The 14984-nt window shown below is 37.0% G+C and overlaps 1 protein-coding gene across 1 annotated transcript in view; it reads left to right on the top strand.

Annotated features, from left to right (window-relative positions):
• Ank3 (ankyrin 3) overlaps positions 1–13037 on the top strand; it is a 320745-nt gene extending 307708 nt beyond the window's left edge. The window contains 2 exon segments of the mRNA XM_047553901.1: positions 975–1062; positions 11610–13037. Coding sequence (XP_047409857.1) covers positions 975–1043 — 69 coding nt within the window. The 3' untranslated portion in view covers positions 1044–1062; positions 11610–13037.
• The last annotated feature ends 1947 nt before the right edge of the window (positions 13038–14984 follow it).

Here is a 14984-nt window from a genome sequence, read left to right as displayed (position 1 = left end):
CATTCCTCATATCAGATCCATACACTTTCCCTTTCCAACATATTCTATAGGGAAATCTGAATTACATTTTCACCTAAAAAGGATCCCCTCTTTGGATTTCCCTATTTCCAGTGTGCCAGTTATAGAACCGAACTCATCACTGACCAGCACAGTTCACCGAATAAAGCCCCATTTCTCAAAGAAAACATTATTTTTCATTTGTTTCCTAGATTTTTACCTTTCCTTATTTAAAATTAGAAACTTTAATAGACTATGTTTACATAAGAAATAAGTGAAAATTTCTCAGCACTATGTTTACATAAGAAATAAGTGAAAATTTCTCAGCACTACACAAGAAAATCAGGAAGGATATTTGTGTTTTCTGTTATAAATGGGGTAAAAACTAGTATTTGTGCAAAAGTCTCATTCTCATGAGCAATGTGTTTCTGGCGCTCAGTGAAGAAAGATCTTGTTTTATGGAAAGTCAATGCCTCCTTAGTCTAGGAATGAGAGGACTGAGTTGGTTATTCCACAGACCTTGGAAGAAGAAAAGTTTCTCAGATCTACAGCATTTCCATGTTATTTAGTTCTTGATTAGTGCTTTACCGAGAAACTTCTGTCTCATTATAACAGATCACTTAAAGTTCTTCTGGCTTAAAAAGTCATGAATTGTGATTTCTTTTTTTGATTGGGGTTTGGTTGCCTTGCGAGTTTTAATGACAACTTCTTGTAGCTTCTTTTTAAAGTGTATCACTAACCTGCTGAATTATTGTGAAGGACAGTTATCGCATATTTATCTTTACTGTGCTTTTGCTTGCCTCCATGATGCTAAGCTGTGTGGTTAAGACAAACAGATTGTATGTCTTTTTGAACTTGAAGTAACAAAGTGCTTTAAACAGTTTCATTTATCCTAATCTAGCTTCCAGGGACTAGAATGGAAATTATAACTAAAACTCTTTCACCACAAAATCTTAATGTGTACATTCCTTTTAAAGCAGGGAGAAGGTTATAAGGTGAAGACGAAGAAAGAAATACGGCATGTGGAAAAGAAGAGCCACTCCTAACAGTGAACGGTCAGTCAAGGTGTGAAGTGTGCTCGTATCCACAAGAGTGGGACTTAAATTCCTCTGAAGCTTCTAAATTTCCCTTAAAAAGTGATTCAGATCTTCCCCTTCATCCTTTTCACTGAATTTCAACTTTGAAAAATCCAATGAGCTGTTCATTTTCTTTTTAGGTTTTTGGAGACACATACATACACACACACACATACACACACACACACACACACACACACACACACAAATTTCACTAATAAACTTTCTCCTGAAAAATTAGGTAGGAATTTAAATATAAATGATGTTTACAAAAGTAATTAATTTTTGAGTCTCCTGTTCTCTAATATCAGGAGCTTACTATGAAATGCAATAGCCATGTATATTCAGCAACAAATAATTCTCATGAATATACTTTTCAGAGTTGTGTTAATTAGGCTTTCACCATTTTAGTTTAACAGCATCTGAGGATATACTTTTGTTTGAAAGATAGTACCAAGTCAAAATAAGTAAAGTTCCATATAAAAACAAAAACAACAACAACAACAACAACAAAAAAAAAAAACAGTTAACTAAATGGCACACTGTTTTGATTTTAGTACTGGGGCTTGAATTCAAGGCCTCACACTGGCTAGGCATGTACTTTGCCACTGAGCTATATCCCCAGTGCTTTATTGAGACAGGGTCTTACTAAGTTATTAAGGGTCTCACTAAATACTGAGGCTGGCCTTGAACTTGTGATCCTCCTGCCTTAGCATCCCAAGTCACTGGGATTATAGGCATGTGACACTGCACTCAGCCATTTTAATTCTTTTTTAAATGTTCAATAAGTGAACTTTCTTTAAAATTTTTAATATTACAGCTGACATTATTTTCCTTTAACGTTGTTTTTCTGAATTTTTACATTGACCTGTTTCTTTCTACCTGGCTAAAATTAGAAAGGCCCTTTGGGGGCCGGGCATGGTTGCACACATTTACAATCCCAAATAGTCAGGAGGCTGAGGCAAGAAGAGTACAGCTCAAGATGAGCCTGGCAATTTAGTGAGATCCTATCTCAAAATAAGAAGGACTGGGGACGTATAGTTCAGTAGCGAGCGATTGTCTGGGATGGGCAGGACCCTGGGTTCAATCCCCAGCAGTGGGGGGAAAAAAGGGAGGCCTTGGGGTTGAAGAAACAATTTTGAAAAGTTGCCCATAACTCTGAAAGGAAAAGCAGAATCATGTCTTTAGGGCCATCTACTTTTATCCTCCTCTAAGCCCCATGTAGAGGTTTCACTTTCTTGTATTTGTTGTTTCCTATCTACTAAGAATCCTGGTATATGGTGTGCTCAGATGAGGAACTTGAGAAATAATCTAGTTTCAGTATGCCTAAATTTATATGTGAGCACACTAAGACCCAGATAAGTTCTTAATTTCCCCCCTTCCAATTTTATCATTTGTTTATCCACTCTTATTTAACCACCTATGAAGTTTTCTGCATGAGCACAGAATTCACTGGTAAGCAACACTTAACATGGTAACTAAGCATAACTAATCAATCACATCAGTATTTGATGTCATTGAGAAAACTATAACTGCAGATGCTCTGGAAATATTTACTACACATACTCTCCCAAGTACTTTGTGTGTGTTCTTCATTTACTTCTAATGGCCACTCCTCTTGGATAGGTGCCCTTATGATTCCCATTTAATGGAAAAAGAAAAGACCCAAAGCGATTAACTGCCCAAGTTCACGTAAATAAAAATGACAAATAGGATGCAAACCCTAACAAGCTGCCTTCAGAGGCCATATTCTCAATGTTTATTAGGGCCTTCACCTGGGTCTGAATGGTGACAGGGAAACTTTACTTGAGAATGTCAAGTGTGGGTTGAGTTTTAATGGATGAACAGGATTTATTTATCTCTGTAAGGATTCTGGTCTTCACCCTAAAACCAGTAGGAAACCATGGAAGGTTTTTAAGGCAAGGGTGGGATATGACCTAGTATCTGTTCTTCATCACTCACTGCAGATGCAAGTTAGAGAATGAACTGTAGGGAGCAATAATGGATGAGTGTAATGTTGAGAGACTATTGCAGATGCTAGCTTTGGACACGACTGGCTTTTTATTTGATGAGAAGGATGATAAAGAAAATTCAGGATGGCATCAGTATAGCAGTGTCTAATAACACATGTATCATGCACTTTCTACTGTTAAACTGGTAAAAGACTAATATGTGTAGAAGATTTCTAAAATATTGAGTTTGATATCTTGAATTAATTCAAACAACTCTAAGTGATAAATGAACTAGAAGACGATTCAGTCAGTTTCAGTACAATCCTGATAGTTTAGCAACTTACTCAATCATATACACAAATTCCAAGTGGGAAAGAACCAAAAAGATCACTTACACCTGGGCCATTTTTCTACAGTGACATAGTTAGGATTTGTGAATAAATAACACCAAAAGAATATATGATGATACTAAACTTTTTAAAATTAAAATTAACTTAAAATTTCTCTATTAATATAGAAATTACTTGGTTACTGAATATACAAGCAGCTTTAAGATTATAAATAATCACCATGTAAAGAGGTTGTCAGAGTTGGGCATGATTGGTGCATGCCTGTAATCCCAGCTACTCAAGAGGCTAAGAGAGGGGGATCTCAAGTTTGAGGCCAGCCTCAGCAATTTGGCAAGACCCTCAGCAACTAAACAAAACCCTGTCTCAAAATTTTAAAATGGGCAGGGGTGTAGCTCATGGTAGAGTATTTTCCTAGCATGTGTGAGGCTCTGGGTTTGATTCTCCAGTACTGCAAACAAAGTAGTCATGTTCACTTGCACTCAGGAGACAGACATTCAAGTAGATTAATTCCTATGAATGTGAAAATAATTTCTACATAAAGCAAACAACATGTCAGATGGAATGAACAGTCAGATGGCAGATGGTCTAATTCTACTTTCCAGGGTGGTTTTTACCTTCCATTACATGAACATAGGAATTGAGTTCCAGAATACTGCCTGGAATTCCTGGACAATGAATGTAATACTCTGGGAAAAAAAATAATTTGCAAATATACTGAGAATCTTTATAGTCCTTCTAGCTGTTTCTTTTTTAAAAACAACTAAGCAAGTAGAATGTTGCCCAGTTTCACTGAATCTCTGACTAAATCTCAGAAATTTTTATTTCCCATTCTAGAACCATTGACTTCTCAGCTATCTAAACCCCATACCTGCTTTTCTTTAATATGAAGTCACAGACATCCTGTTTTAAGGGGAAAGATTTCTTTTAAGGATTTCAATATAGTATAAGCTGATTTGTAGTTTACAAGGTAATATTTTGATGTAATCCATCAAATAAATGTTTAGGCAGACCAGGCCAATTTTGCTTACAACCTTTTACAGATGAGAATACTAAAGCTCAGAGGTCAGATGATACATCTGCTGTTACATAGCTTAGGACTGGAAGAGAGAGGACTTGATGCAAGATTATTGATACTCAGTCAACTGCTCTATCATACTGAGTGTCTAAGAATGTTCATGCATTAAACTGATTCCTGTCAAATGATTATTGTATGCCTGGTAGTAGGTTTAGTCATTATATACATTACCTCATTTAATTACTAAACAAATGCTATTGGGGTTGTTTTTTGAAATAAAAAAACTAATGTTTAGAAAAGTTAAATGATTTACCCAAGATCCCACCATTAAGAATGAAATCTGAACTCATCTAAAACCTAAGTTCTTACATACTACTCACATTAATAGAGACTCACATGCAAAATTTGAGTCAAATACATTCCAAAGGAACTTATGGTAAATTTCTTCATACTCAGCTTTTTGTCCTTTAAAAAAAAGACAACAAATCAAGACTTCATTTTTAATGTATCCACAATCTCCAGATTTTTACTTCAGATACCATTAGAGGGCTGATGAGTGAGGTCAGACAATGTAACATCCTCAGCTCAAAGCCATGACAAAGACTTACATTGACAAATAGTTACATCCCAAACCTCCTTTGATAAAATTCTGAGGACCTCACTCCAAACATATGGAAGCCAAGAGAACTTCAGCTTACTAGTACAGTACTTTATCTGAGGTCAGAAAGTTGAAAATTGGCTGATTTTGTTCATTCCCTCAAAGACCATCTGCCTGGCTCAGAGTGGAAGGGCTACATATACAACAGTTACCAAACCTCCATGTTCCCTGTCTTTCTAGATTTCCTCCTCTGCAAGTGGGAAAGAGATGGGACAAAAATTTAAGCCCCAAAAATATAAAGTCCAAGATCCAATGAAAGAAATGTGTACACAGATTTGGGAGTTAGGGAAAATCTCTCTACAGTCAAGACATTTAAGAACTCCTTAGTGAGCAAGGAACAGTGGCACATGTCTGTAATCCCAGCAGTTTGGGAAGCTGAGGTAGGAGGATCATGAATTCAAAGCCAACCTCAGCAATGGTGAGGCACTAAGTAACTCAGTGAGACCCTGTCTCTAAATAAAATACAAAAAAGGGCTGGGAATGTGGCTCAGTGGTTGAGTGCCCCTGAGTTCAATCCCTAGTACCCCCCAAAATAAAACCTCCTTAGTGGTGCCAACTATGAAAAGAGTGACAAGAACTACAAAGGATACAGCATTTATGGGGCATCGAGGTAGGAAAAAGCCTGCCATATTTGAGGAAATCAGTGTACCAAAATCTGGGGAGATGGGATGAGGCAGACACAAGATAAAGTTAGAAATGCAGTTATCATTTAGAGCCCTGTAAGTTGGAGGCAATGATTAGATTTAATTCTAAGATAAATCTAAGCCAGAGCCTGACCTAATTTTTTTTTCTTTTTTTATTTTGAGAGCATACTGTGTTAGAGAATGGATAAGAAGAATAAAATTAAAGTGACCTGTTAGGAAGTTATTGCTACAGCCCAACTAAGCCATAATGGGGGCTTGGACTAGACATGAGCAATAGCTTTAGGAAGATCTATGGCACTTGATAGATTAACTTTGGGGTAGAGTTAAGTCTAAAACAACTCCAGGTTTGTGGTATAAGCAACTAAGTCATAGAGAAAGCAGAAGTGAAAGAGAAATGGATTTTAAGATGAGCATCAGGCATACAGGCTTGAACTCATTTGAGTTTGAAGTGCTTAGTGACATCTAAGTATTTAGAAAAGTCTCGAACTCTAAAGAAAAAATACGACTCAACATATAATGTTGGAGTCTGAAGAAATGGGTTTTGAACACTAAAGAACAGCTGTGATTACCTACAAAGAAAGTTGAAGTGAGCAGAAAATGATCTTGGGAGTGAGTCCTAAGGTACAACAACATTCTCAGAGTAGTTTAAGAGGTCATAGAGGAAGTCAGTGGTAGAAAAGAGTTTCAACTCAAGGCCTTCAGTTGAGAGAAACAAAAAGAGGGCAAGACAATGGAAAGGAGAAGGCAGATTTGAGGAACATTTTAATTATCAGATTAATTCTACATAGGGAGTGAGTGTGATGACATCAGGTGTTGGGAGAAATCATAGTTCTTGGCTGGCAGCAGTGAATGTCTCAAGTGTGTAAAGAAAACCTTCTCACATTCACACCTGTCAGAAAAACCTGCAGAGAGGAGCATTCCGCTGTGGCCACCTAGGAAAGTAAACAACTGCCCCCAAATTGACCTAGTGTTACCAAGGGAACCTGTGTAGGAGCCTGATGGTCTGATCCCCCGTGGCACATTGTGATTGGGCAAAAAGTCTATAAAATATGGTTATTCCTACAATAAACGAGTTTGCAGGCTGCTTGCCACAAGTCTGCTTTCACCCAACTCCTGGAGTCTGGGGGTCTTAACTCCGCAGCCCTTACCTGCACCTGAGCTAGCCTGGCACCCCTACAATCAGGGTTGCTAGCTTACATGTAATTATTAACAAAAAGATTGCACCTAAGACCACAAAAACAAATTTAGGATTGAGGAAGCCCAGGTGAGGAACTAGCTTTTATAGATGCTGTATGTGCAGTACCCTCAATATTTGTCAATGATTTCAAACAAGTCTGACTGAGCTAGAGATCTTAATGTGGCCACCTTTGTTTCAGGTGTTAGAAGTAAAGTGACCTGAGTAGATGGACCTACCAAGCAATTTACTAGCAGTTTACTAGCTATGTGTGCTTGGGCAAGTTACTTCTATATCTTAATTTCTTCACCTCTATTATTATCTCAGTAGAGTAGAGAAGGGGCTTGAAATTAAACTTCAATGAACAGCAATAACCCTCTTCCCAATAGGATAACAGTAACATAACTCAGAATTGGTTCTAGAATTAAATGAGTTAATACATGTAAATTACTTAATAGTAGCAGCTAAGCCCACAGTAAACACTCAGTAAGCATTAGCTATTCTTATTAGTATGAGGTAAGAAAAAACCAAGAGGAGAACCTTGAATGGCCTGAGTGATGGAGGCTTGGGAATTAAGCAGCAGCCAGGGACACTTATAAAACAGTGGGAGAAGTCAGAATGGCAGTGTCACTGAAATCCTCATGAGATGGTTTACTTCCAATTATTCCTTATGCTGTTTCTCATAGTAACACTGGGAAATTAGTAATAAGGAATGAGAATACCTGTTTTACTAAAGAATGAATGCGACAGAGAGAAGGTCCCTGAGTCTGCAGTTAATGACAGGTCTGGATTTTAACCTCCATCTCCAGAATCTTCCTCCAGGAAGGCAAAGTCATGACCTACATTGCTTCACTCCTAATTCAGGACCCTGCCCTTACCTCCAGCTTATTTTCCCAGAATTCATTTGTAATGGATGTTTTTATTTTTCTTATTCTTAAAAATATATATATGTGTGTGTGTGTATCTCATTAACCAAAAGCCTTGGCTTCAGGGTAGGAGCAAGGTCCTAGAGTTAGGTAGTTTGACTGCCAATTCTAACTCCACTGCGTGTTGTATTTCCTGGAGCTTCTTGTTAACCTCTGTGACTCTATTGTCTTATATATACAATGGGGGAGATAATAATACCTCTTTGTTATTAAGATTAAATAAGTTAACCACTTTGGAACAGTGCCTGGCACATAATAAACATAAAAATTATAAGCCAATATTTTTCTAGTATTTTCCTTTATTCCTACTGGCCCTATAACTTCGGGTATTTTTTAATCACAAGTCACTTTAGAAAAGAACAAACTCAGAAATGCCCCATCTATTGGTATCAGTTGAAGAACAAGTCTGCCTGAATTGGGAATTATTTTACAACTAAATTGTAGTTCGTTATAATTATAATTAGGATTATTGCATAGAAAAAAATATTCTTGGCTCTATGACCCCTGGAACTAGAGAAAGGAGAAGGGAAGGAAGAGGCAGATGGACAGGGGAAGAAAGAAAGAACTAGAGCAAAAAAAGTCTGTCCTTCATGCAAGGTGTATGATAAAGGCTTTTCTTGAGCTATGACAAATCTCACACTGAATGAGAGGTGACCCACAAAAGTAGATTAAGGGGCTCTTCTTCCAAGGAGACTACATTGGAAACAAACTTAAAACATAGAGAAAGATCTGATGATTAGAAAAGGTAGGAAGGAGTGCAGGTCAATACAAATTGTGAGCTAAGGAAAGGTTGGAAAACAATGAAGTCGATACTGGGCATGTAGTTATATGATCCTCAAAGTAAGATCTGTGGACCAGCAGTTATCAGAATGGCCTGGGATCTTAAGAAATACAGAATGTCTGGGTTTACCCCTGACCTATGAGATCAAGGCCACATTTGAGGATCACCCCAGGTGATTTATAAGCATATTAAATTTTGAGAAGCACTTCTCCAGGACACATCACTGGCTCTCAAATTTTGTTGAACACTGGAATCATTTGAAGAGGTTTTAAAAAATTGTATCCTGGGCCCCATCGAAAGAAATTCTTTATAAGTCCACATGGAATGTGGGCTAGACATTAGGACTTAAAATTTCCCAGATAATTCTTTTGTTCAATCAGGTTTAAAATCCACTAGAAATTATGAAACAAAGGATAGTGGGAAATAGAAAGTTTTAAAATGCATTGGGATGGACTTCAGAGAGCTTCAGATCCTGCTAAAGATATAGAACCTTTTTTTTAGACTAGGTGCTGGGAACTAAAAACTGCCTGTAAAGGAAAGTTAGGTTCCTTTATACACATGACTTGAAGATGTGAAGTACAGTATTTGAGAATTATCAACTGCCATGAAAAGCCATTTACTTGCTGGGTTTTATTTTTTCTGTATTTTAAAATGTTTCTTAAAAAAAAAAATCACTGTGATAAAACAGGAATGATTTTTCTGTGTTAGTTTCTCCTGCCTTTGAATGTGAAGGGCATACCAAACCCAAAGAAAAATTCCTAAGTCAAATGTGTCTATCTCAAAATGTGTCTATCTCATATCCATTATCTAAACCTGGCAAGGGGAGATGATTCAGAATCCTATTTCTTAAGTGCCATTGATGATTCCTGCCTTCACACTGTCCCTTCAGTTGGCATTTTCGTCATAGTTTATACAAAGTGTCAATGTATAAGGTTCTAATGCTTTTTGTGCAACATTGTACTTGGTATAAAGTTTTTTGTCCAATTCCTCAATTCTACACAGTTTTTTGTCCAATTCCTCAATTCTACACACTGATTTTGTGATTGAGAACAAGAGATTTATAAGGGTAACTCCCACTTTTTTTTAACTATCATCCAGAACATAACTAAATATAAATGGACATAGCTAACAGCATTTTTAAAAGTCTAGAAATTATTTCTAGAAAGATAGTATTTGCTTATACTGAGGAAGAAGAGAAGGACTTTAATATGAAATTAACCTGGTAAGTTGGATTGATTTATTTTGAAGAAAACATCGAAGTTCTCAAGTTACAGTGATCTCACAGCTACATAAATTTACTAAAAATTATCAAAGTATATTTATAATAGATGAAGTACAATTTATAAATTATATACCAATTCAAGTGTAAAATGTGGGGGCAAGTGTAACTAGAGAAAACTGCTGACAACTCTCCAGTTTTAAGAAAATGGCGAGAGTGGTGTGGTAGTAACTTTATCGGATCATCTAAGAAGACTGGTGCCTGGAAGATTAGGATTAAATGGTAGAAACAGAGGTGCGAAAATCCTGATCTTCTTACTAGGATTTGCCCACCCTCTGTAATGTGATCTACAGAAATGAGTCACTATCCTTCACTAGAACTTCTGCAGAGTCATGGGAGAGGGGGTGGTGTTGAAATCACCCAAGGAGGAATGATACTTTGGTATTCTTGGCTCCAAGCAGTAGTGACCTGGGACATGGAGGTCAGTAACATTTTTAAAACAAAAAAAGGAAGCCCAGACCCACAGTGGGAAGATGAGGAAGTGCTGTTCTAATGTGTTCACACGTAAGACAAGGTGTCCTGGGTGATCCATCTAAAGAGAAACTTGTCTGGGGTAAGTCAACAACCTCAAAGTTGCTGGGAATATGCTCAGGCCCCCAAGAGAAGCAAAATTCTGAAGGTTCTCGATCTGTGAAGAACAACTAGTTGTGTATTGGAGTGATCAGGGTTATTCTTAAAATCGTTCTTACCTTACTCAGGATTTCTGCAGTGGCTGTCTTGTTCTCAGACAAGTGTTTAAGTTTTTCAGTTTTTCTCATTGAGCCAGAAAAAAATGACCACATGTAGGAAGAACTTTGTTTCATGGAAAAGAATTCATACAAAAACCACCGAAGTATGGAAACCTCACTAGGCACAATGGTGCATGGTTTTAATCCCAGCTACTGGGGAGGCTAATGCAGGAGGATTTCATGTTCAAGGCCAGCCCGGGCTATTTAGCGGGACCTTGCCTCAAAATGAAAATGGGCTGGGGATGTTGCTCAGTGCTTTAGTACATGTGAGTTCAATCCTTCGTACTTTCTCTGCCAAGAATGTCGATTTATTTTGACACATTAAGACCGGCCATAAAGCACTGATGCTTTATGCAGGAATCATTCAGTAAGACAAGACATTCTCAGCGGAGCCTCCATATAAAAGCGCAAATAAACTTATCTCATCAAAACTATTGCAGGCAAAAATGGGAACTGTGTTCTTCGCAATGGTAGAAGTTAGTCTTTAATTTTAATGTCCATGTGGAAAATGATTTCATAGTAATTAATGAAATTGTTTCCCCTTTTCGAAATATTAGTTGTATTTTAGGGGGTGAGGAACTGATAAACCTATAGAAATGATGGAGATACTCTATATGCCAATTTTGGTGCCATGAAAGTCCCAGACCTTATAGATTTTGATATTTATGGAAATCTCAATGATCACCTCTCAGTCACATCATTTTGGCTTTTGACTAAGTAACCTTAGCTTCAGAGTTAGTACAGGGAGAGGGTCTTTCCAACTCAATCTTAAAAACCACAACTACAGTAAGTAATTTTCTATGAAGATCAGAGGGCACCGAGATAATAGGATTGCCTTCCAAGAGCTTTCTAGTACACCCTAAGGCGTTGTCCTCTGAGGCATTTAGCAGGTAGCCTCACTGCCCCATTAGAAAAGAGTGGGCCCTGGTTATCTGAGGTTTTCTAATGAATAGCAAGGAAGGCGCGTTTTGTTTGTTTTTAAAGGAAAGAAAGCTAAACTCACTAACTACTGTCTTTCTCTCTCCACAGGGTCATGTGTTTTTACTGCCAGTGTAGAGAAATTCATGGAAGAAATATCAGCAGGAAGTAAAAAATTTACGGAGAAGGGTGTGTGTTTGCTGCTTCCACACATTAATGGCATGATTTTTTTATGCAAAAAGAAAAACAGAAAACGAAAACCACTCACATTTTAATTTAGCATGAGCCAATTTACAGAGCATGGAAATTCACTTTCATTTCCAGGATTGGCGCGTGTGCAATTAGCAATGCAGTGTGTATACAAGAAGCCATGCTGTTAACAGTTTATCTCAAGTAATTTGGTGTCATTTACAAAAGGAAGAAATTCCTGCCGCCAGAAGAGACAGAAGGAGATAGAATGATCAAATCAAGGAGAAACACTAAAATTACTAAATCCACAACAGCTCGCCTTATTTTTCTTGGACCCAAACTGTCAGGGTATAAACACTATTTGTTTCTTTTATAAAACATCGATAGTTTTGCTGTAAATAATAACACTGTATAAATTCTAACAGACAAATAGAATAAATGTCGATAAGGCACTGCCTCTTAGAACACAAACAGAATACTGCAAATGCATTTAACATAATAGGGGTCTCAAGTGACTTCACCCTAGAAAAGGAGGGAGGGATTCTGGGTGGGGGGGACTCTTCACCGACTCTTGTATATTAGCAATTATAATGTTTGTATATGCAAAACTGCTAGCTTGATTTTAAAAAGAAAAGCAAATCTTTAAAATCTGCTGCAAATTTAAATAATTCCCAAAATGAGGAATTCTGTAGTTCTGTGAAAAATTTTTTCTTCAGAATACTAATATTTTGATGCATGTGTATCACCTTATTTTGATTAAATCTTTTCCAATTTTGCAAACACTACAGTATACTGCAAAACAGAAGATTTTATCTGTAAACACAAAGCCCTTCATCTAATATTTGTTGCTATTGCCAATTTTTCAATGAAATGACCTAAAAATGGAAAAAAAAAAAAAAAACCTATACAGTAGTTGCTTTAGGGGGAGGGGGGGTGCTGTTAGTGCTTAAAAGGGGGTAATGCTTGCCGCTATAGAGGTGGATGGTGCTCATAAGAGGCCCCAGCTGGGGGGATTTAAAACAGACTGAACAGAAATCCTTAGCTAGTAGAATGGCAGCACGCTATAAAACTATTCCTGTATCGTGTACCAGCCATGAGATGTAGACACCTTTCAGTAAACCAATCATTTGTAACCATTCTAGCAGTGTCATATTAGGTTAATAAGGCTGCTGTGTTTAAAAGGGCATTTTTATTTGGGTTTTGGTGAAATTCCTTAATTTGTTGATGATTCACATAAAATCAGCATTCATTGACACATAACTCTAATGACATATGTATGAAAAACCAGACACTGGATGACCTAGTCAATTATTTAAGGATAAAATAAATTGTGTTAAAACTCTTCACCTATCTGTGCTCTACAGTGTCCTTGTGTTCTCTGGCAAAAAAAAAAAAAAAATAGTTATCTAAACCCTTGTCAAATGAGTCCTGGCCACACTAATATACCTCCTAGTTCTAATTACACCTCTATGGTCCTTAAAGAGATGCTCTCCAGTACTCAGTTCTGCTCTGCAAACTTCCAGCTTACCTAAATGCTGTGCATTTTGTGAAGGAACTAAGAACTAAAGATTAACTGACAAGTAATCTATTTGGGCTGCCCCCCAAAAGTGAGGAATTACATTTATTACAGACAACATGTCAAGAAGTTTTAAACTGGCACACACTTCCAGGAACCACCCCATTCGTAGTGGCTTTTAAACCATAAAGCACTTACTTTGTTTTTCAATTGACATTTGTTGCCAGTACTTGTAAGTTGGGAGATTTTTCCTAATAACCCAAGTTCCTAACTTCTTCAAAAACCAAGATTTAGCAAGAATGCCTCGAAGACCACTTACTGGGTCAAGTTGTCCCTGCCCTCTCCAGCCAGGTGTGTGGTATAAAGGTACTACGGTCCCAAACCTAGCCTCATTTATTACATTTGTGGGTCCTGAATAGCCTGGTAAGTCCTGAAGTTTGCAACCCATTCATTCCATGATTCTAAGTTCTACAGGGCCACAGGCCAGGGGCTGTTTTTAACTTATTCTAGCCCAGAGTCTGGCATGAAGTAGTAATAGTAACCAATCATCAGTAAATTTGAGTGGTTACTATATGCCTTTCTCCATTCTAATCTAAGTACATTCCAGTTATTTACTTAGCCCTCATAATCACTTTATGAATTTGCTACTGTTTTTAATAATAGTAGTCCTCATATAAGTGAAATGAGTGCTTAGAGCCATTCAGCAATAGGTATGTTGCCTTTCTGTTAAAGATTATCACCAAATGGAATGAATTCTTCCCAATACCAACACAAAAGTATAGAGAAATTATTTTGTATTAATAATGAAGCTAGACTACATTTGCATGGTGTTCAAATAAACAAACATGTTCTACCCTTCCACCATATCATCTTAGGATAGGCAAACTGACATCCCTAAAAGGTTAAAAACAAAACAACTTGTATCAAAGCCTTTGTGAAACCTGGGTCCAATGACAGGTGTCCTCTACCTTTTTATTGAAAAGCTAATGAATTTCTGACTCAGTCCTTGACAGAAGGTGATTATCCTGAACTAGAAACTTGACATGTGCTTGTCTAGGTATAAAGTGGTTATGTTATATACCTGAAAATATGACTGTAGAGATATGTGATCAAGAGCTTCAGATCAAGAAAAAGGTTTTAAATTTACTCAGTATCCAAAATGATAGGATTTTATTTGCATATATGTATATATATATAATTTATATGTGTATACATGGATTGAATGGGGCATATATTATATATTCCTAATAATAGTATTTGGCCTGCCAGCTTATAAAAATGTATTCAAGTTTTTTTCTTTGACATTGCTATAAAAAGAAAAAAAAAAGAACTGTGATTGATAAATGCCTGATATTTGCTGTTTTTCCATTTTCTATTCCTACCAACTTGCTGAGTTTGTTAATGGTATTACTATTGTTTTGCCAAATTATGGTACATACACTGTGCAGTATCATTTCAACACTTCTAAAAAGGATCTGCTTCACTGAAAAGCCTAAGCAGCAGCCTTTCCTCTGTAAATAAGGACTGCTTATCCTGCTTAATCTTGATGTTCCACCATGTTCATTTTAGCATTATCTTGGGGTTCCATAAAGATTGAAGTTTTTCTCCATGGCAAATAAACAAAAAGAGTTGTTTGCTTGCCTTTGTTATTATGAACATCATCAGCTCATGTTTGGTTGTACAACAAGGATATATGAGAAGTCCAGAAGTAAATCACAGTAATGATAACTCATCCCAAGTACCTGATGAAGCCCAAAATCCCAAACTGATTTCTTATCTGG

Source organism: Sciurus carolinensis, chromosome 5 (assembly GCF_902686445.1).
Source record: "Sciurus carolinensis chromosome 5, mSciCar1.2, whole genome shotgun sequence".
In the NCBI taxonomy this organism is placed as follows: domain Eukaryota; kingdom Metazoa; phylum Chordata; class Mammalia; order Rodentia; family Sciuridae; genus Sciurus; species Sciurus carolinensis.
This window is presented reverse-complemented; position numbering and strand designations above follow the sequence as displayed.